Source organism: Falco naumanni, chromosome 7, assembly GCF_017639655.2.
Source record: "Falco naumanni isolate bFalNau1 chromosome 7, bFalNau1.pat, whole genome shotgun sequence".
NCBI lineage: Eukaryota > Metazoa > Chordata > Aves > Falconiformes > Falconidae > Falco > Falco naumanni.
In genome coordinates, this window is record NC_054060.1 from 32,426,847 (window position 1) to 32,449,759 (window position 22,913).

At 49.1% G+C, this 22,913-nt stretch overlaps 1 protein-coding gene across 1 annotated transcript in view; it reads right to left on the reverse strand.

The window, feature by feature from the left end:
- The window catches only part of DAAM1 (dishevelled associated activator of morphogenesis 1), an 87,885-nt gene that overhangs the window by 47,819 nt on the left and 17,153 nt on the right, over window positions 1–22,913 (reverse strand). Inside the window, 1 exon segment of the mRNA XM_040601013.1 lies at window positions 10,618–10,841. Within this exon segment, the coding sequence (XP_040456947.1) occupies window positions 10,618–10,800 (183 nt within the window). The 5' untranslated portion in view covers window positions 10,801–10,841.

The window sequence follows — 22,913 nt, forward strand, 5'->3', positions numbered from 1 at the left end:
AGAGACTAACGACTGTTACTCCAAACTGTAAAGTGACTTAACCATGATGAGTAAGGTCTTTGCTGATTCTACGTGCACGGGTATTCCTGCACCCACTTCCAGCCTTTCACTTATGCTCACTAATGGGTGTCTCAGTCCTCCATGGCTCCAAGCAGGCTGCTCAGAAACTGCCCTACAAACTCAGACAGATTGAGAGGACAGGGCCATCAGCCCTTGTCCAGGGGCTCACGGACCGCTGACAAAAGCAGCTCTGACAAAGTCTTTAGCAATTGCATGGCAGACTTGTAGCACAGCAGAGAAGCTGTACAGAACCTCAGACCCATATGTGCCTTCAATTAATAATCACGAGCTTGATAATTAGGTGATTCTAACTGGCAATTAATTTTATAGGCCATTTGCAAGCCATGCACTCCTGCTACAGCGTGTGATGTTGGCGGCTGTTGAAGAGTGAGATGATAACCGCTTGGTGCTCGGTGCCCATCACCCCTGCAGCCCTCACCCCTCACTTCAGCCTCACCTTTCACAGCTCTGCCCCTTCCACCTGGCTGCCTCCCATGGCAGGATCTGTCAACTTTGCTATTTTAAGTATTTTTTTGGAATCAGGTCCAAGGCACATAAAAAACCCCTCATTTTTCTACCAAAAGGAAGTTTCTGCCCAGAGTGTTTTTACTGGAAAAAGATATGCTACTCTTAAATATCTATCCCATACAGTTAAAACTATTCACCTTTAGATCAGGAAACATGTTTCCACATGAAATTTTCATTTGAATATGATTTTCAAAAAAAAAACCAAAACAACTCATAGAGGAGATTTGATTTTCAGCATGTATTTGCTGTTTCTAGGAGGTAAAATGCTTCCATGCGGCTTGCTTTGCTGATGGCAAACAAACCTCCCCCTCTTCCTGAACATGGCATGAGCGCCACTGAAGGTGATCCCACACCGTTCTCCTAAAGCTGCCTTGGAAATGTGGTTCAGCTCAGCATGCTGTGAGCACAATCCCATAGGCCAACAAGTTTTTATCAAGTGACCTATATCGCTCCCTTGGAGAACACAGAGCAGCACTCAGGGGAAGATGTTCCCATGGTCTGTACCTCCCTGAGCTGGCAATTGGGTGGTATGAGGAGCCCAGGCCACCAGAGGTCCGCTGGTCCGACCCCCTGATAAGAAAGGCCACCTCAAGCCATTGCTCAGGCCTTTGAATCCCCCCAAGGAGGGAGACTCCACCACCTCTCTGGTTTGCAGCCACCTACCACAGCCTCCAACCACCTCCTGAAGGCAAAGCCAGATCAAGCAGAAAAGCATGGCACCACCACTGGAAGAAATAAACGATCTTCCCAGCAGAAAGGGCATCGAGTCCAGCCCCAGCCTCACAGTGTGGTACTCGGTGCAAGCTCCTGTTCCTGCCACTTCACCCATGCCACGGTGGATGTTTTAACGGGCATCTTCCACAGGCTGAGAGCCACAGGCTTTAATGGGGGCAACAGCAGGAAGCCAGCAGGACGCTGCAGATCTCTGGACTTCACAACCAACCTCCAGGATGGGCTCTTAGAACTGGGTGAGCCCAGGTGCTGCCCACCCACAGCCGCAACACCCCAGCAAAACCATCAGGGGTTCCTCCCCTACATCCCACGGGTCCCGTGGGCCACCAAACATTCTGCAAGAAATAGCTGGGGAGTACAGATTAAATAAGGGACAATACCCTATACAGGGGCATGTACTCCTGAAATATCTTCAAATGTTTTAGGAAAAAAGATGAAAAACTTTTAAATCTTAATGCACCTTTCTGGCTGAAAAACTGTAACCATAACACATGGAGAAGATGGGGTAAAATAAGGTCATCCATTGCTATAATAGAAACAAAAATTAATTAAAATTTACTGGCTCATTCTGGGTCTATATATAAACACACATACAAAAAGACATCACCAGATCAATAAATGACCAACATAATAAAGAGCAAGTCAATTTATTCCTGATTGACAGATGCACAGTTTAGAAACTTCTATAAGCGATACTACAGCACAGAAAGGCAAGACATCCTGCATCCTCAAATAGAGCATGAAAGAGCCAAGATTTCTCAAAAAAAAAAAAATAGAAACAAGTGGGAACTTTTTGGCAATATTTGGCATTAACTGGTACAGCATAGGAATTAATAAATAAATAACGGCCCGTCGAAGCCTGCATCGGCTTCCTTTCTCAGGGGTCATATCGCTCTTTCACTCTCTTCCAGGTATTCTTCTCCAAGTTCATCAATTTGATTTATCCCAGAATGCTGCATGTCACGGGAAACGGCAGCCAGCCTTCTCCCCCTCCCCCCCCCTCGTCTAATCTGCTGGGTGCAGGCGCTGCCTGCCTTGCCTGCCCCCCCCGCCCCCCCGGCGCACCGTACACCTCCACCTCAGAATCCACCTTACCTTACTCATCATTTCCTTTTTACGCTGTTTTCTCAAAGCAGCAGACTTACTCATCAGTGGCTGTTATAGTGCAAAGCACTAACCACCTCCACACGCATCCTACACTGCAGGGAAAGCTCCTCTATCTGCAAGATTTATTTAGGCGATTACAATTCTCATTGCATGCAGATTTATCTCAGTTTTGAGGTTTTCTCTTTTAACTAGGAAGGTAGTGAATGAAGTCTTCTATTTTTAGTATTAGTAATAAAAATACCGCCTCCTCAGCACACATCTTTTCAGTCATAGTATTCTGAGAACTTAAAAATATACTGAGTGGTTATTTTTATCTGTATATTTATCACTGTATATTTTTAATTTACCCATGACAACCCGTAGCTGGAAACTACGGAACACAAAACCAACTATTCATATTTCTTAATGAAGCAGCATACCAGAAGTATAGAAGATTTTATTAATTTTGCCTTTATCATGTAATGAATTTTTTGAATAAAGGAAATTGCTCACAGCAAGGGAATGAGCAGCAGCAGCAAGGAATAACTGTGAGCACTTCAAAGTGCTTATGCTTAGTCAGCCTCCTCCCACACTGCATGTTTAGTCCCAGACTGGAATAGAAAAGGCCCCAATCCACTCTGCTCTGCAGCTTTCAGTTACTGACCTGAAAGCATGGGACAGAGGTAAATAAAATATGTATTCCTTTCTTCTGCTGCTGGAAAGATTATGGCCATCAATAGCTGATTTAGCTCTTCAATAAACTCAAGCTGTAGCTGGTTCATGTTCCCATCAGTTCAAACACCTAACTGAGGCAGACAGCATGTAATGTTTTAATGTTATTTAATTTAATTCATCATTTTAACAGGCTAAAGATTTTAAAGGTGTTCATATTCCAATACTAGTACATTTTAAAAGACAAGTATCCTCTTACGTTTCTCAGTCTTTTTTGTTGTAATATATAAGTATTACCGCATATATACTTTTTAAAATTTATTTATTGAGTTCGACCTTCTGTGACCTTTTCACCAACATCATCTGGAAAACCTTTCTCACATTTTAATTAACACTGGGTACTTTTCCAGCCTGAGTTATTGATCTATGCAGTTTTACCCTGAAAAGCACTCTTAGATCTAGAAGCCCTACAGGCAGATTGCCAGCATCTTTTTTCCATGCAATTGTAAATAAACCTTGAAAACAAAAAAAATAAGATGATGCGGTCCATTATTTACTACTGTGATAGCTAAAATGGATTAAATCTAATCAACCACAGCTGGGCATGACTTCACTTTGGTGGATGCACCTCCTACCACAATAAAGCACAGAGCTGGCAAATAAATAAGGTGTCAAATGTGGATTTCCCACCTATTTACAGACCCAAAGAAGCAGCTCCCTTTTCAATCAGTTTTTAGATACCACCTCCACTGCTGGCATCCCTGAGAGCTGCTGTAGTTGGAAGTCAAGCCAACAGGTCAAGTGTTGGCTTCAGATGTACTCTGCCTGACAAGGATGCTCACTGCAGGAAAGCTGTGCATGGTTGGTCTGGGACTGAACTGCTCCAAGGCTTCCCCAGATAATGCCCTGGGAGGGGCTTCAAAAAGGGGCTGGACAGGAATTGGGGGCTGCAAAGCCCTATGCCAACTTGATCCAACATTTACCACTCTGTGTGTGGGACCCAAAGCATGCAGCTGTGGGAAGCAGGAGCCAGCTACAGCCTGATGCTGGTGGGCAACATAAGATGGCAATGGACTCCTTGCATACCCATAGCTTGGGTGGGACGAGTGCTCCTCGTTTCCCCACAACCCTGGCTTTAGTCACACCTGGCATCCTAAAATCATTTTTAAGAACTTAACCAGATGCAAAGCAGAGAGGCACCCTGTGAGGAATCAATTTCTGACCAAGGTTTGACATGCAGCAAAATGCATAGCGCAAGCAGGCATCAGCTGGGCTTGTAGGTGTTGGGTGTCATGGGGGAAGGGAAGCTGATCCCCGTAAATAACACTATTGATTTGAATACTGGAGCTGATGGGGATTAGGAGCACTGGGCGCTCAGGCAGGATCCTGCCTAGAGGGTTGCAGAAAGGCTCGGCTGCCAAAACCTGACCTTGGTCATGCTCGCAGGCTGAGGAGCACCCAGACTGCCAGTGACAGATACTACCGTGGTACAAACAGCTTTCACTTGCACCTGCAAATGGCTGAGGCAGGCACGGGCTGTTCCCAGCAGGAACGCTTCCTGCGAAGTTGGTGATGAAGCACAACCCACATGCTGCTCAATCCTGCCCCTGACTCCAGCAACATCACCCAACCACCCAGCAATCGGGAAGGAGAAGACCACTGCTGGAGCAGATTCCCCATCCAATGAGGCCAGTACCCTCCATGGAGACCCGTGTCAGAAACACTTGGAGCCAGTGCAAGCCAAAAACCTAAATGCCCCAATTAAGGTCACCGATGCGTTACCGAATGAGCTGCCCAGGCATCTCCCAGGGATGTGGCCTCTTCTTTTACGAAGTGCAAAGTGGAAAGCATTTAGCAGGTAGACCGTATAATTTTTCCACTTCAGCTGTATTTCTCCTGGAAACAAAGGGGTTTCTTATGTGCTCTCTGCCTTTGGCTGGGGGTTCACATTGTGCTATAACATGGCTCCTTTTTAAAATTATGGGTTGGGAACAGCATGGTTTTTGGGCAAGCCTCCACGCTAGTTTGTAGCTGTAACAGATATTGCAATTACACGAATGCTTCAGCTGAAATATAGTGTTCCTCAGTGGATTACTTCATTCAGGTCTGCGGAACGTGTGTAGGCAGAAAATCCTTATTCTCCCACCAACTAGGTGTGTGATTTCTATATCAGACTCTTACCTATCAAAACATACATTTAAGAGATTATCTGTGAGGGTGTAATGCCATGAGGTGACAAAAACAAGCGCCGTGAGCAGTGGGATGGGAAGGGAGTGTGGCAGGTCAGAGTTGTTCTCATCTAATGAGCAGAACCTGGGCAGCCCAGCAAAAAAGTCCTTTGTGCTGTACATGGTTCCCTGCAGAGTGAATTTAAAAGCAGATACTACTGAACCACTCGGTTTTCCTCCTTAAAAGTGATTCATAAGCTGGGGGAGCTTGGTCTTGGGAGACCGGTAGGATGGGGTTAGCAGCCCCCATGCTGAGTGTCTGGCCCCGGATAGGCTCTGCAGAAAGGGGTGTTTTGCCCAGGACACAAGGGCTACTGCAATCGTATTGTTTCCTGGGTATCAACCACGTGCTTTTCTTTGCAGATAGAGAGGAAAGTGGCTTTGGCCACTGTCTAGTGGTTCTCAAAATCCTGATGTCCTTAGCGCTGCAAAGACCAGGCAGCAAAAAATGACAGCTGACCTGCAAGCATGAAATGCAAAGCTTGGCTTTGCAGCTGATCCCTCAGCTGTTACTTAAAAACCATGTTGTTTTGCAAGTCCCAAAATCTCATACTTTCTCCTTATTGGATTAAGTAACTGGAGGAAAGCACATTACTTAAGTTCCTAAGTAAAACTGGATATCACTAGCACCAAGTTCCCAACCTGGCACTGCTATTAACACGTAACAGCACTCACACTGACTGCACCACTGCTTGCTTCTTGCATAGGGGTTGTCCTCCGCTCCCTGTTCCGAGCAACTTATAAAATAGCAATCATTCCAGGATGTGGAGAGGGCAGGAAGGCATGGCTCTGCAGGACAGTTATGCATGGAGCATCTTACCCGAGCACCTCACATCATGAGCCACAGACCGATAGCCCACCATGAAGCATTTCAAAGGTGACGCAGAATTAATCTCCGTGACAGGGGATGCTTTCTCCTAACAGATAACATCCAAAGAGCGGCTCTGATGAAATGCATAGATGTCCCAAGTACAGCAAAAACAAATGCTGTGATAAATCTTGTAAGCTGCCAGAAACGTTCTTTTTGTTCCCCAAGCTCCCGAGTTTCCACTACTTCATAAAGCAGCAGGGAGGGATGGAGCAGCCTTCTGTGTTGCAGGGGGGAAGGCATAAAGCCCAGCACTTTGGAGACTCTGTGTGTGTATCTCCCCTCCAGCAGGTCCCTCTGAAGGCAGTCACTAACACCGTGCAACTTCAGTGGGCAAGGGTCTGCACCCATCCTGAGCCTGGGGGGCTGGGGACACCGCACATCCACTTGCTTCCCAGCATCACCTCCCCAGGTCTCCAAAATCTTGTCAGCTGATGGAGCCTGGGTGGAGGGATCCAGGGAAGGTTACCTGCTCTGGTTTCATAGGCTAAAAGTGGACTGCTACACATCACAAGGCAAGATGCAGGGCTAGATGGAGGCTGCTCTAATTTCTTCTGCATCACTAACAAGTCCGAGGTGAAAAGTCTGAGAAGCCCCATCAGAAGCAGTAACTGGATTTCCTCAAAGCCCAGGTATTTGGCAGGACAAACCTCGAGGGGTGGCTGGGGCAGCATCTCCTCCAAGTCCATTCCTCTGCTGGCAGGGATACAGGCTGGGAGCAAGGTGCAGCACCAGAGGCAAGCAACACCACATCAGATCCAGCAGCTCCTCCAAGCATCCAGGAGGTTGAGGAATTGCCAAAGCATTGCTCTCACACTGCCAGGACAGAGATGCCACTGAGATCTGCCCCACCGGGAAGAGAGCCAGCAAGGGGGTCCTGGGTCACGCTGGAGCTCCCGCTGCCCTCTCCAGACCAAGCCATTCAGTCCCCCTGTGCCTCCACCCCCCTGCCCAGCATGTCCCACGGGGCCAATGCACAGCACCACACACAGAGCGTTTCATTACAAACCTCAGAGTGACAAGGAGTGTTAAGCAGATATAAAGCACATCAGTCATTTACCCATCTGGTGGGAAGTCTAGTTGCTGGCAGAAAATAGAGAGGATTGTTATGGCAAGATCTACCATATGGCACCATTATGTGGAGCTTTGTGAGTGCTTTCTCTGAGCGTGCAAGCAAGATTTCAGCCTTTGAAGAAACGCTGTATTGTTAGCCTGGATATGCAGGAGCCTCTTGAAAGAAGCTGTGGCAGATGGCACAGCTTTGTTCTCTTGCTTCGCAGGCAGCTCGTGCAGCCCCAGATATTCCCCCTCGCTGGGGCTGAGCAGCCCCACGGCTCAGCAATCCTCCTGATGCGTCCTACGGGAGGACCAATGGCTCCTGAAACACGATGGATGTTGCCTGGCAGGTACCACCCCATGGCACGAGCCCCAGGAAGATAACACCACCGACCCGAGCTGGCAAGATGCACCGATGGTGATGCAAGGAAAGCTGCACAAAACCATAAAGCCTTGTCCCAGCCAAGGAAGCTGCAAATCCGTAAATCTTGCTCAAATAACCCCGCTTTTGTTTGCGCCTCTCTGCCAGCACCTGTTCCTCCCTGGGTGGCTGAGCCTGGCCGGAGCCCCGGCAGGACAGCGCACAAAGAAAAGCCTTTCAGACAGGGCTGGTGCCCGCTTGAGCGACATCCCAACAATACCCTGACGAAAACCCATTCAGCCCAGGCGGGGGGAAAGGAAGGGAAAGGAAGGAGGTTCCTCTGGGAGGAAGCAGTGACCAGGCATTGACCACAACAACAATATCTGCATCTGCCCTGAGCCAGGCAAAAAGCCCCTGCCTGCCGCGTACCACTGGCTGGGACAGGGCACACCATCCCTGCAGCCCGGGATGGAAATCAGGCATTTCTTAAGGAAAATTGCTCCTGTTTGTGCCAAGACAAAAAAAAAAAAAAACCAACAAAAAAAAAACCAAACCAACAAACCACACCATACCCTATTTCCCTGTTGCTCCTCCTCAGAAACACTTGTGCAGCCACAGAAAAAAACCCTAACTATTTTAGTTAAAATCCAAAGCATCCATCCAACATAAAGCAGTCGATAAAATAGCAGCCGGGAAAGGAGACTGAGCCTTTAACTGATCCTGGAGTCACAGCTGCTCCGTGTCCCTCTGCAGCCCAGGCCCTTGTCCTCTGCTGCTGGCGCAGGACAATCACCAATTTCTCACGCTACAGATGTTTCCTGACTCAGCCGAACAAGCACATTTAAAAACACCTGAAGCTTGGAGAATATCTGCGGGATGGCTCCAAAAAGAAACAGGTTTTGCCCTTTGATGTACACAGCACACTGGCATCTGCAGAGCAGGGACTCAGATGGATTGCTGGTCTCTGTGGAAGAATTGTCCACCCCAGTGATCAAACGCACTGCTGCAACATCCCCAAAGCCACCACCCATCCCAAACCTGAAATCTGCCCACTCCCGTCATTCCGAGTCCCTGATGGGAACGAACGGGGCAGAAAAGTCACTATTAAGCTACAAGAGAAGAACTGGCCTAGGACCAAGCTGGGCTGGCAAAGCCTCCAGATCCACTGCAACCCCTCTGACTTCCCTCAACCCAACCCACTGAGACAGCCGAGGGCTTTGGAGGGAGCCTTGGTCTCACGGCGTGGGTGCCAGCCATCCCACCCCGGACGGTCAAGCGTGACAGGCCGGGTGGCATCAGGCTCCCGCAGGCGTAAAAATCAGCCCAGTGCCTCTGAGTGCTTTCTCTGTCTCTCTTCCAAACGTTACACAGTGGGTTTATACAGAAACAGTGGGACACTTTCCAAACCATTTCACTAATGCTGAAATTTAACACCCGACACCAACAGGTTACTGAGAGCAAGAAGGAGCTGTTGTAATGGGGGGGTTGCAACTCGAGTCCCCTGAATGGGAATCTGCTCTCTCCTGCCCGGGGCAGAGCTCAGCCTCTGCCTCCCCAGCACACCCCACCTGGGTCCAGATCTGCCTGACAGGTTTTTTGGGGAGCCAGGGGGTTGCAGCTGCTTGCATGGGAGCACGGTGGGCACCTGCTGTCCCCCCTCCCAATATGACTTCAGTCCCCTGGGAGCCAGCACAGCTCCTGCTGCCAGTGTGCACTGGAGCAGCAGCTGCCTCCGGAGCCTTATTCTCATCCATGGCTGGGGGAAATAATCCAAAATCTTGGCAGCATGGAGAAAGTGATGGAGAGCAGAAGGGCCACACCAGGGCGTGCCCTGGGCCCAAGTGTTCCCTGTGAGTGCTGCTGGGCTCCTGCCTCGCTGCACAGTGAGTTCCCTGCAGCACAGTCCCTGCACAAAGCATCTGGCTGAATTTGGGGCAGATGCTTTGAAAATCCTGGGCTGAGATGAGGTGCTGCAGGCTTGGTGAGGTTTCAGTGCATGAGCCACCTTCAGCCTGGCTGGCAATGCTGAGCAGTACTGCAGCAAACCTTTGGCTAGGGAACAGAGAGAGTTTTCCATGGGCAAGAATTTCCCCAGGAAAATCTGATTTGGCCAAGTTATCAGCAGAGAAAAATGTGGAACAGAGGCAGTCACTCCACCTGAACAAACCCAGCCCAACTGGCAGTGTTTTGCAGGACAGCTGCAAGAAAAGTCCTGCTGCAAGCACGGCTCACCCCCACTGTGCTGCGTCAGGTGTCCCAGTCTGCCACACGTCTCATCCCACCCGTGGCAAAGGACATCTGGGCAACACCAGCTCTCGTAATAAAACCACGAGCTCTCCTCTACCAAGCAGCCCGGCTCACCACAACCACGCTGCCTGGCATCTAACAGATGTGCTATACCATGAGGTGTGACTGACCAGCGTCACAACTCCCAGCTCCCTCTATGCATCAAAGCACCGTAGAGGAACCCATTTCACTGCTGAATCAACTCAGAGTGCAGCACTTTGGGTCCATCCAAACCACCACACCAAAATGTTTTCAGTTACAGGAAATTTTTTGGCTTTTTTTTTTTTTAAAAAAAAAATATCCATGTTTCCCAACGTTTTGGTACCGAGGGATAAAGAAACCGTATCCTGACTGTCCATGTTTCAATTTAGCCCACAGCCAAGGATTTCTGTGAAGCAGAGTGCCCAGCAAGTACAGTCACTTTGCACCTACAGGGGACAACCTGCTTTACCAGCTCGGACACCCCTGCACACCACAGAGGTGCACAAAGCCAGACCAGCCCCCAGCCCCTGCTCTACGAAATCAAGGCTTTCTAACGGGAAAGAAACCACCCCAAACCAGCAGGACTTCAGGGAAGAGCAGACCTCAGGTTCAGTGCAGAACTGCTCCCAACAGCAGCCCCTGATGCTTCCTTCACAGTAAAGCTTGTCTGAAAACTCAAAACCACGTCTGGGGAGACTAGAAAGATGAGGAAAAAAGTGGTGGGGAGGGGAATAAAAATAAAAAGCATCCTAACTTACCACCAGCTCAGTGAACATGACGTCCAGCTCCTCCACCGGTGGCATGGGCAGCGCAGGCTCCATTGTCTGCAGGGCAAAGCTGCTGTCATTCCGCAGCCGGTATGTGATCTCGGGGTGGTCACTGCTGCGAAAGCAGCAGAAGATGAAGGAGATCCCCCGACCGCTCCTCTTCCTTGGGGCCATGGCCAAATTCCTCTGTGTCCCTCCCTCCTGGGTACTAGATCCTGAGGGGAAGAGAAGAGAGGAGGCTCGAGCAGCTGCCCCGCAGTGCTGTGCTCCCATCCCACCAAGGGGAGGAGGAATCAAAACCACCCACGCGCTCAGTACGGAGGGGAAGAGCGGAGACAGTTTATGTGCCAAATATTTCTGTTCAGATTTGACGTTTACGGTCCTGGCAACCTTGACGACCATGCAAATTAAAAAGATTAATTTGCTTTGCCTTGTGCCAAAGTGGGCAGCAGCAGGAGGATGCACCGCCGACCCTGTGGGGAGAGGGGTCCCGGACCCCATCACTGTTGAAAAATGCAGATAATCCCAGCTAACCTCCTTGTGCCATGGCAGCCAGGCCAGCCCCCTTCCCAGTGTGGCCAGGGTTATGGCAAATTTGGGAGGCTGCTGTCAGGAACAGCTGGATGGGCTTGGGGCCACCAGGTATATGGTCCCCAGCATGGGTGACTTGGTACTCAAAGACCTCACATGGCTCAGGATGACCCAAGCCACGGACAGCAGCAGACCTGAGAAAATATTGTATATTCTCCCCCAGCTCCTAAACATGTCCCTAAACACCTACTGGCAACTGCCAGTTGGGCAGCTCTTTTTCATGGGACATTTTACTTGGCTTTAATGAGATAAACCCTACTTGAAATTCCAGTAAATATTTACAAGACACTACTGCAGCTGATAAAAAGCACACGTTGCTGGTAGCTCAGACTTTCCTATGCAGTGCTTATGTTGGGCATTGCTTGCACCAGTGGTCACTTGGGTTTTGCCGATTTCTAAAACTCAGGTTGGGATCAAAGCTCAGACATGTGTCCTGCCTGACCGGTAATAACAAGGACCAGGCAAATACTACCCCAAAATTGGGACTGTCAAGTCAACGATACAAGAGGAGGGCCACCTATGAGGAATGAGGACAGCGGAGAAACACCCTAATGAGAAAAATCAACCAGCAAAGTAGAGAATTTTTAAAAAGCCTAAATATTTGTCTTATAAAGCCACACACCCACACATTTTACCTCTGCAAAACAAGACGCCGAGATGTTAAGAGACAGGACAAACAGTCAAGATTAATGCAGAAGGGTGAAATACAGATGACTCAGATTTATTAACAAAGCTATGAAGAGACTTGGGGAAAAAGGGTCAGCACTGGGAGAGGAGTCTGATCTCCCTGGAGCCAGCCACTTGCCTCCAACTACGGATTTATATGCCCCAGTAAACAGCTGCTGAGCCCCACAGAGAGCCAGCGCTGGAGGCAGGTTGGGGGCAGGCCCGTGGTTGGACCCTGCACCACTGTTTGCATGGTAAATGTTGCCCTCCCAGAACAGGGACCCTGCAGAAAACTCTACCCACATTACTTTTAACAGCGGATCTGATCCTTAAAATCAATGGCGTGTTTTAAGCATGTGGTGTAATCATCTGCTGAACCACAAATGATGGGAAACAGCTACTGGGTCTTCACACAGGATAATCCCAGGACTGCTCTGCGCCCAGTCCAGACTGTCCCCCTTCCTGAAGGGCCACAAATCTCATTTCACATTTAGCATCTTGGATGTAGAAAAATGCAGCCACTGGAGGAATTTCAGCTGCCATGAAAGCTCTCTCATCACGGCTCCCCAGCAGCCAGCACCGCAGCAAATCCATTAGCAGCCTGCTGGCCTCCCCTCAGTGTTAGGAGGGGTTTGGGACCTGCTCAGGAGCTTCTTTGCTAAAGGAGGGAGGCAGACAAAAAAACTAAAGGCACACAGACCTCTGTTCCCTCCAACACAGAACAAAACATTGCAGGCTTGGGTTTTGAAGAGTCATGAAAAACAGGACACAGTGAGATGCTGGTGGCTGCCCAGGACTTTGTGCCTGCACAGCTCAGTCCCAACCTGCACGTCCTCAGCTGTACAAAGTTTGGTCGCTTGGTCATTCCCAGTCCATGGGTACAGCCACGCCGTGCCCAGAGCAGGGCCTGATCCTGTTCCTGCAGCTGGTCTGGAGCAAACGGACACATCTTCCTCTTCCATGGGTGTTTTCCATCCCCTTGTCAACACCACATGAAGCTTGTCTTTGAAACCTGCTGCTACGTACAAGCTCTGACTTGGGCTTGCAAAAATGTGCAGAAAGCTTTTATCAGAACAACACCTGCTCTTCAGAGATACACGCTCCTGACAATGTTTTATGAGGAGTGTGAATGACAGATCAAAAGGCAAGGTTTTATTTTTGGTTTTAAAGCAGACAGTCATGTAGCAACCAAGACAAGTATTTTTGAGCTGCTTCCAGCTCTAGAGCTATTGAGGTTCTTCATTTTCATCTATAAACAATTAAAAAAACCAAACCACCCTATAGTGTAGGCTGAGTGGGCTGTAGGTTATTAGCAACCAAGACTAAAACAAGTTAAAGAGAGAATATGTTAGCTACCAGGCAAATAGCATTCAACCCTCAGAAGGCTGATGAATATTCATTGATATGATGGATCAAAATCAAAACGTGGCTCCCTGGCAGGTTGTTGGGAGGTGCAGACAGCGCAGATTGCATAGCCAGAACAAAGTGCATCTACGCAGCCTTCTCCTTCCCTGTAAATCCTACAGAAATTGGTTGTTGAAGGAGAAAAAGCAACAGCCCCTGGCAACCTGGAGGCTTGCATATTAAGGAGAGCAGAAGGGACCAGTTCCACGCAGCATCACATGTTAAATGTCCTGCTCCCACCTCCCATTTATAACTTTAAGCACTAATCAGATCAATAAATTTAAGTCAGGTTGTGATCTAATGGTGCCTTCTGGCCTTTACTATTGAGCAGGCCAGAATAAATTAAGCTTAATTGCCCCTTTATGTACAGAGCCAGGGAAGACAGGACGGGAAGGGTCACTGAGGGAACTTCTAGCCAAACCTCAAATCCCAAGGCAGGACTGATGGAGCTGAATCATTCCCAAACAACTTTGCTTTCACAGAAACAAGGGTGGAAATGCATATGATGGGCTCAGCCTAGAAGCCCGGGGAGATGAGGATGATGATAAGGAGAGAAGGCCCATACCTGCCACCAGGACCAACTGGGGTCCCCATGCAGGACAGAGGCCATGGGCTGCAGCTCAGCGATGCATGGGGAGACAAGTTTTGTTGTTTTCCCCAGCCCTAAAAAAAAGCATCAAGACTACATCGCCCTGAGCAGTGCTTAAATGAAATCAGTCATTAGGAGAAAATTGGACCCCGGTGTCGCTTCCGCCTTTGCTTTAAGGAAAGGAGAGCAGCAATTACCGCTTGCATACTCAACAGCCTCCCCAGCAAGCTAAATTAGCCTGCGTGGAGCAACACGCTGCCAAAGCCTGTCTGTGACCGATGCCCCAACAAGCTGGTTTAAAGCCAGCACCAGTATTGCAGCATTGCGGTCTGCAGTCTAAAAATACCAGCAAGGGTACAAAGACATGCAAAGGAGCATGCACGCTCCCCTCACACCCGCCTCCAAACCCACCCAGAAGCTAGGAGCTAAATCCTCAAATATGAGTATTAGTGTGTTGTTTTTCTGGCTCCTCTCCCGGCTCTCCTCTCCCATCCCCTCCCCAAACAAGGATGCAAGATCCTGAGCGAGCTCTTTCTCAATGGGGAGCTTTATTTCGGTGCATTGCACAAGGGGGGAGTATTTTTGTGCAAGTGCAGTAACGCTCACTGACCGTCTCTGCCGAGCCCTGACCAATTCCAGCGTCCTGGGCCACGCCAAGCTTTGCCTCCCCCCCCAGCCCACAGAGTTTTGGCACAGCCAGGAATGTTCCCAACCAATGGAAATTTTTTGATTCTCTTCCATTGCTGCAAAGTGATGTCCTTGGCTGGCGCCTGGCCTTGGTGGGCAGCTTTGGAAGATGCTGTCACCCCACCAAGTGCTAGAGCTGGGTGTCCTGAACCACTCTTTACAGCACACAGAAGACAGAAATTTGGCATCCCACACACGGCAACCTGTGCTTGTCCCATCCCACTACCAAGCCATGGTGCATCCTCCCTCTGGCACTGCACCCCATGCATGTAACACCCAGCGCAGGGTGCAGTGCTGGGGTGCACGTCAGACCCATTAAAAACCTTGCATAATTTTTTTTAAAAAAACAATTCTAGATTATTTTCCTCCCACCGCAACTCATGTCCAACCTCCACAGCAATAAAAACTGATGCTCCCACAGCAATTTTCAGATGAGCCGTACATTTGAGGTGCTCCCCCAGAAGCGTCAAAGCCTTCCCTGGATGCGTTTTGATTTTTCACCTTGCAGACCCAAAAGGGCCAGCACCCTCCTTGGCTTCACTCACTAATCTGACATCTTCTCGGGTTTGGTCCTGTTTGCGAGCTCTCCAAAATGTGTGTGCACTGCTCTGCCCATCTGATCATTTCTTGATTTCTCAGAAGTGAGAAGTGCTGCTCTACTTCACATTTGCACGAAAGCTGGTGCAAAGAAACACCTTTTAATGAGGGGGATCCAAGAATTATTCAATTTAAAACACAAAAACTTTGAAATTGAGCCCTTGTGTGGATGAAAAGCTCAGAAACAGGACTGCCTTCCCCTAAGCAGAAGCCACCTTTCCTCCAACACAAAAGCCCAGAGGACCTGAGCCCATCACCAGCACCTCCAGCATGGACCCTGTGCTGAGCACAGTCCTGGCATCCTTGGCATGGCCATTCCTGCCTAAAGCAACCAGGATGATTTTTTTGGCCACAAGCTCCCACGCTGGTTTCAAAAAATCCCTTTCTCCAGTGTAAAGCTGTTTTCAGGCACAGGCTGCACAGGAGGGGGAATGTTTGTGTCTGGTGGAAATCCATGCGTATCGATAGGAGGGGAAAAAAACCCAACACACTCAGCTAAAAGGCTTTAAACTGTTTGACTGTTGCCTTTTTCCCCTCTATCCACCCGTGAAACAGCAGCTGCAAAAGGGGATAGGGACAGGACCCTTCCTGTGATGCCGCAGGAAGATCAGCTGCCACGAGGAGCCTGACTCATTGCTAAATCACAAGAGCCATAATTCTCAGCGTAAGCAAATCTCGGAGACTTGGGTTTCATGGATTTATAAATACATCTGCCAAATCCTGAATTACCCCCAGGTCCTCCTTCCTCTTCCCAGAAATCCCGTTACACTCCATGAACCCAACAAAGAATGTTTTGCATCTCCAAACCTTGGTCGGGCTGCCTGGTACCTGAGGGCCACCGGCACAGTGTCCCTGATGCCAGCAGGAGCTGGCTGTGCTCACAGGCTCTCGGCTCGCTCCCGGAAAGCCCCATCTGCCAGTACTGTCAAAAACCCAACGCCTGCCTAAAATGTGTCACCTCCTCTTTGTATTCTTTCCTTTTATTTTGGCATTTGTCACAACCTGAAGCATACATCTGGACCTGCTGTCTCGCAAGAAAACAGTTTGCTCAAGGGCAAACGAGCTTCAGGGGCTCAATGGTGAAATCCAGGGTGCAGCAAAAAAAAAAAAAAAGCAAACCTGCTTATTCACAGAGTCAGTAAACACTTGTATGCTCACCACTGAGGAAAAAAACCCCCAGTTTCACAGATTTGTAATGCACCAGAAAAAGCCCTCCTTTTTCCATCTAAACAATCTACTGCAAGAAGCAAAAGTAGTGGAAAGACTTTTTTTGTACATGTCTGCACAGGGCTCCCATCTGGAGGTGTTGATGGTGCTACTCAGGGAAAAGAGCAATAACCTCCATCGCACTGCAAGAATATCGCGGCCTGGCTTACAAGTCATCTCTCCAGCACACAAGTGAGCTCCCTGCCAAGGGAAGCACACATGCTGTTGACTCTGCAATCCAGTTTTCAGGGGGAAGAGCGTGGCGCACAGCAGGGTGAGACAGGATCTGTCTTAACACTCTCCAACTGAAATCAATCCTCAGAGCAGCGCCGCTCGGTTTGGCAAGCCAGCAAAAATCTGGAGCAGGGGATGGCTGCCGGTGCGTTACAGGACCATGTCTGTCCCAGTGTGTGGACGTAAACTTGGGTCCAAGGAGAAGATGCTGAGGGCTTGCAGCACCCATCCTCTGTGGTGGGAGCTGCCCCAAGGATTACACAGCCCTTTACCCCTCTGCAGTTGCAGAGACCAGCATAGCTCAGTACACAGATGAATCTGACCAGGGAAGACTACGCTGGAGCAAAATTTTGTTTAGTTTTTGAGGATTAAACCACAAACCTTGGCTGGAAGTTTCCCAGGCAGCCAGACAGCAAGTGGCACAGTAACACTAAAGGAGGTCACAAGTTCTCCACTAAAAGGGTAAACTTAATCGGTGACGAGCTGAGCGCCGGCGCCAGATCCTCTAAACTGCTACAGACCACTTCTTAGGGTAACTCCAGCAGATCAGCTCAGACAAATGCCATTTATTTCAGGAACAAGGACAACAAGCATGGAACTGCATACAAGACCCAGTTTGGGAGCCTATATATATATATATTTCTTAATGCTCACTAGGGTGCTAAACGACCCAATTCTACAGACATATGTGCCTTCTTTCCAGCAGCCAGGTGGATTTGTGGGCCTTCTTTTGCAGAAGCAAACCAAAAAGCAGGGTGCCTTGGTGGCAGGAGGCAGTACGAGTTTTCAAGTCACATATTGCTCCCTTAAATGCCCTGAATGATTGGCATCTGGAAACCCAGGCACAAGACTTGTCGGAGGTGGGTTAAGCCCAGGAGACCTCCCAGGAAGGTGGAGGGAGGCTCTCCAGGAAGGATGCTGGAGCATCCCCCTGCCCTCCCTGTGCCCCAGCCTGCCTTCAAAAGGCAGCACAGAAAAATCCGGCAGAAAGGAAAGGCAGCGCGAGGGGCCATCCCTCCCGGTGCTCACCTCACCCAGCTCTTGTTTTGGGGTGGCAGCTGCTGGCACTGCATTGTGGTGGGGCTCAAAGGGGCAGAAACAGTCCTTTCGGAGCCGAGGTCACGTGCAGAGAGGGATTAGCACTGACCCGGGGCTCCTCTGCAAGGCTGTGGGCTTTCAGGAAAGACCCCCACAAACGTCATCCTTTGCCATTTGAACCTGGTCTCTCAAGGAGCCTTTGCGGGCATCCAGGCTGGGTGGCACAAGACCTTGGCCAGGCAGCCCTCAAGGCCAAAACCACTTAAGAGAGGGATGCAAGACACACAGGCAGCACTGCCAAGCATCCCCCTCCATCCTCATCACCTGGCACAAGCCAGCATCCAGCCCCTCTCCATTTCCATTGCTGGTTTTGGCCCCAGGTAGGGGAAAATGCACACGCGAAGTACGAAACGCCTCCAGGAGGCTGATAATACTGAGCTGCGAAGCCCACCCCAGCATATCACAAGTTAGGTATAATTGCAGGAAGAGCAGCTCCAGTGATCAGAAGCCTTCCAAGATGTCAGGCACAGGGACCTCCCCCTCAATATTTCCCTCTCCATCTGAAAGGGTGTGGATTTAAGCCAGTTCAGTTCTGAGATCACTCCCAGCTCTGACTACTCCCTTTGACGATGCAAATTTTGTCAATAAAAACTCAACAGCCTGGCAATCGGGGAGAGAGCAGCTGTATTTCCCACTGGAGGAGGATATTTGTTTGCCAATTAGCCTTTTCCTAGAGAACAATAGTTCAACAAAACCCTTCCTTTATTTTAATTCCCCCTTTTTTCCTATTCCCCCAGCCTCAAGCCTTGCTCCTCCAATGAATATTTGGGCTCTGATTTAGATTTATGGTATGCAAAGCCTCACTGCTGAGCTTTCCATTTCACTGCTCCCCATTTCAGCAATAATCCCTGGGGTGAGACGGGCTCTCCAAGTGTAAAACCGAGGAGGAAGGCAGGCAGGTTTTTCCTCTCCTAAAGCCTCTTAATCTGGCTTCACAAACTGGAGTTTTCAAGTTGCTCAGCAGCAGATGCCTCCAGTCCATCAACACAGCAACTTCTGCCATGGGGCCACTACCATGGCAAGGCAATGAGGACCTACCAGCTGAGTCCTGACAGGCTACTTTGGGGTTGTGTTTGGAGGTTTTTAGGATTATCCATCCTTAAAGTGAGGCTACTGGACCCACAGACACATGCAGCTTGTGGTGTGAAGCAAGCTATTTTTAATTTTTTTTTTTGAAATCAGAAATTGGGTGGAGACTGCTATAAATGCGAGTTCTTCCTAACAGGGACTCCGATGGGTAGATATCATTAAACTTCAAGATACCATTAAACTCCTAGTCCAGAAAGTGCTCAAAGCAAACAAAACACATTTGTCAGATCTCTCAGTGGGCCTACCCATTTGCAAGGCTGATTGCCCTTTAAAAAGATTTTTAAATCCTGATGTTAATCCAGAGTGATTTTATTCCCCCTAAAGTATGAACCTGGGGTTGAGAATTCCTTGATAAATATGTCTGATAGCAGAAACGGCCTGCTGGCCGCTCTCCTTCCAGCGCGACACTAATACCTCCCTGTGCTTCAGCAGATGAACACCCAAAAAAAAAATAACGTATGTGAGCTTACACCAGGCACCACGCAATCCCAACAGCTCCACCACCATGCCTGCTCCCACCCCGCCCGAGAAAGAGCAGCAATTTTAAATCACATTACACTAAAGGACTATTTCATTTAAACACAATAAAGAAAAGCAAGTGAGACTAATTGGAAGGCTTGATTTTTTTTTTTTTTTTAATGTGCATGTAATATGATGTAGCTTATGGCAAAAGCCCGGCTCTGAGCAGGATGGAGCTGCACCACCCCAAGCCACAGGACAGCGGGACTTGGGTTTCCCAGGAGAGCTGCTCAAACCCACCGCCTGAAGTATGGAATATGCAGCTTAATGAAGGCATGCTGTTTTAATTGTCTAACTATCCAGCCTCCACTGGCAGCAGGGAGCAAGGAAGGGCTCACTCTGAACTCAGCTGCCCCATCGCTGTTGGGGATGGACTGCAGGTCCCTCTTCCCCAGCAAGAGCATCCAGAAGGGAATGTCTGTCTAATGGAGATCCCAAGGGGATGCATTTAAAAAAATCAAGAGAGGTTATTTTAATGCTTAATTCGGGGAAGCATCAGCAGCATCAATACAAACCAAATTTAAACACACCGAGTACATGCACATTTCTTTTTTCCACATTGATTTAACCAGATCTGTTTTTCCCCAGACACTTTGAAGTCCAAACAAGCCATCTGTAGCATCCCTAATCGTTCAGCCATCCTTTCTGCCTCCACCTCTATAGGTTGCTTAAAAAATTAGCCTCCCCACCCCACTGGAGCAAACGTTACAGTGAGGAAACCCCCCTCAAAGATGCAATATCGCAGCGACAGTGGCCACCTACTTGTCAGGGCTATGTACAGAAATGGATTTCTCTTCTTTCCAGGTCTTCAAACTGCACCCGCCACAAATTGCAATGCAAGCTTCCCATCCCTGTAGATACTTATACAATAAGCTCTCTTTTCATTAAAAAAGAAAAAAAACCCAGCCTCACAATTGCAAAGAACTGCTTGAAAAAGTGACCCAAGGGGATCCTGAGAGGCTCAGACACTCAGAGAAGATAACTGTGTTTGAAATTTTTAATTTAATCTCATCAGCTGCAGGAGGCAGTCTGGGTGTTCAGGTATTTGGGACTAGCCACGCTCCAAGCACACCCACAAGCACGGCTGTACCTTCCCTGCAGCCACCACTGGCACGACACCGGCTCAGCAAGCCACAACGTCACCCACCTCTGTGCAGGTACAGGACCACGCTCTGCCCTCGCCCACCTGCCAGCACCCTCCTGCACGCCGACTGCTGCCTCTGCAGAAGATGCCTCATGGTTCAAAACCATCCCTTTGCTCACCTTCCTGAGCCTTTGAACCAGTCCTCCATGCTCCTGGCCCTTTCCCAGCTGTGCTGGTTTTGGCTGGGATAGAGTTACTTTTCTTCACGCTAGCTAGTAGGGGTCTATGCTTCAGATTTGTGCTGGAAGCAGTGTTGGTAATACAGGGATGTTTTAGTTGTTGCTGAGCAGTGCTTACACAAAGTCAAGGCCTCTTCTGCTTCTCACCCCACCCCACCAGCGAGCAGGCTGGGGGGCACAAGCTGGGAGGGGACACAGCCAGGACAGCTGACCCTGACTGACCAAAGGGATATTCCATACCGTATGGCGTCATGCTCAGCACATAAAGCTGGGGATAAAGAAGGATGTGGGGGGGATGCTCAGAGTGATGGTGTTTGTCTTCAAGTCACCGTTACATGTGATGGAGCCTGGAGACAGCCGAGCACCTGCCTGCCGATGGGAAGTGGTTAATGAATTCCTTGTTTCACCTGTGTGTGCAGTTTTTCCTTTACCTATTAAACTGTCTTTATCTCAGCCCACATGTTTTGTCACTTTTCTGATTCTCTTCCCAACCCCACTGGGGGTGAGTGAGTGAGCAGCTGTGTGGGGCTCAGTCCCTGGCTGGGGTTAAACCCTGACACAAGCTCACAACTCCTTGCAGATGACTTCTTGCTTGGGGTTGGAGTCCACCGCTCTGGCCAGCAAAGTGATAGCACTTCTCCCCACTGACACCAGTCCAGTTTGCTTGCAATCCAATCAATTGAGAATTTCAACTCTTTGAGGGTTCCCAAGTCCTGGTGGTAGCAGGGTGTCACAGAGGTCTTCACATTTGCCACCTCAGCAAGGCTTCATAGTACCACTGGTGGTCAGTGCCTTTGTGACATTCCTTCAAAGTTCACCTCCTTCCCTGGCTTCAGGGTGATGTATTTGACTGGCATCAGGTGTGCCAGCTCTCCAGTGAGAAACTGTGTCCCCAACACCCAAAAACACCCCTCCCCCATTCCTTAAGCAGCTTTGACACTGAAAAACCTCTAGCAGCAGAGGTGACAACTGAATTTGTTGATCAGAGCAGCTCGAGGCTGCAGCTTTCCATTAACCAGCTTGCCAGATCTTTCAACACTGCCCAGACACCAGCACTGATAATGAAGTGGGGCCCAGCAGGTCTAACACAGCTGGAAACCCAGTGAGCCGAGCCCTGCTCCTCGGTTTGTGCTTCCTCGTGCCCACGCCACAGGGGTCACAGACTGGCCAAGCAAAGGCTTCAGGTGGTGTGGGCCTCGTTGGGCGCCTGACGTGGCTCAGCAGAGCTCTGACAACATAAAAGCAAAGCCAAGCCCCTGGCTTGGGGGCTACATCAACATCACAGCATTTCTGCTGGGACACCCAAAGGTCCCTCAGCTCTGTGCTTTGCCATGAGGCAGAGGTCACCATGTGAATGGGCTGGGTAAGGCTGTTTTCTTGGCACCAGCACATCCATCTCAACTCCCCCCTAAAATGGAAAAAGAACATCCAGAACCTCCAATATCCAGAACTTCCACTCCAAGCCCCTTCCTACAACAGAGAGCCTGCAGGTTTGCTGCCTAGCCACTGCCCAAAACCTTGAAAAACTTCCTCCGTGTCTAACTTCAGTAGCACATTGCTCCAAATTAACACTGCAGTTTGGATGGCCTAAACACACACTAATGAAATAGCTCAAAGAGAGAGCGACCCTGAGATCATCCACAGTCTCATGGCTATCCACAGGGGAAGGAAATTAAATAGCTTTTGGATAACAAATGTTTCGAGCATTTTCCAGCACGAGACCTGTAACAATGCAGCAAAAGCTGCGAGTTGGATTTACATACCTGAGAATTCCAGATTCACTCCAGTACCACCAGAGGTGCAATGGGAAAACACCCCGAAGTAACCCTCTACAGATAAAAACTTTCAAAACCACATTAATGCAGGTTTTTAGAGATGGCAAGAGCTATCCATCCTCACTGACTGCAACACCAGCCTTGAGAGCAGGAGGAGGGGAGAAAAAGCATCTTTCAGGCAATCACAGGCATTTTTTGCCCAGCTGAGTGCCTCGTGGGGAAAGCAACTCAAGCATCAACAGGAGCACTTGAAGCACGCCAGCACTTTCTAAATTCACTTTCAGTAGATTTACCAACATGTCATATGGAAAAGGAATGTGTGCTATGCAAATCCAGCTCCAGACTGCTCACTGCCTAATCTAGCTTTAGATTCAAATGCTTATTACCATGGCGTCTAATCAGGTAATGCATAATAGACAGGTTTAGTTTGGGTTCCCAGTACTTCAGCTGTGTTCTTACTAAGACACCAAATGGAGGGGGGGAGAAAAAACCCTACACTGAAAAGAATT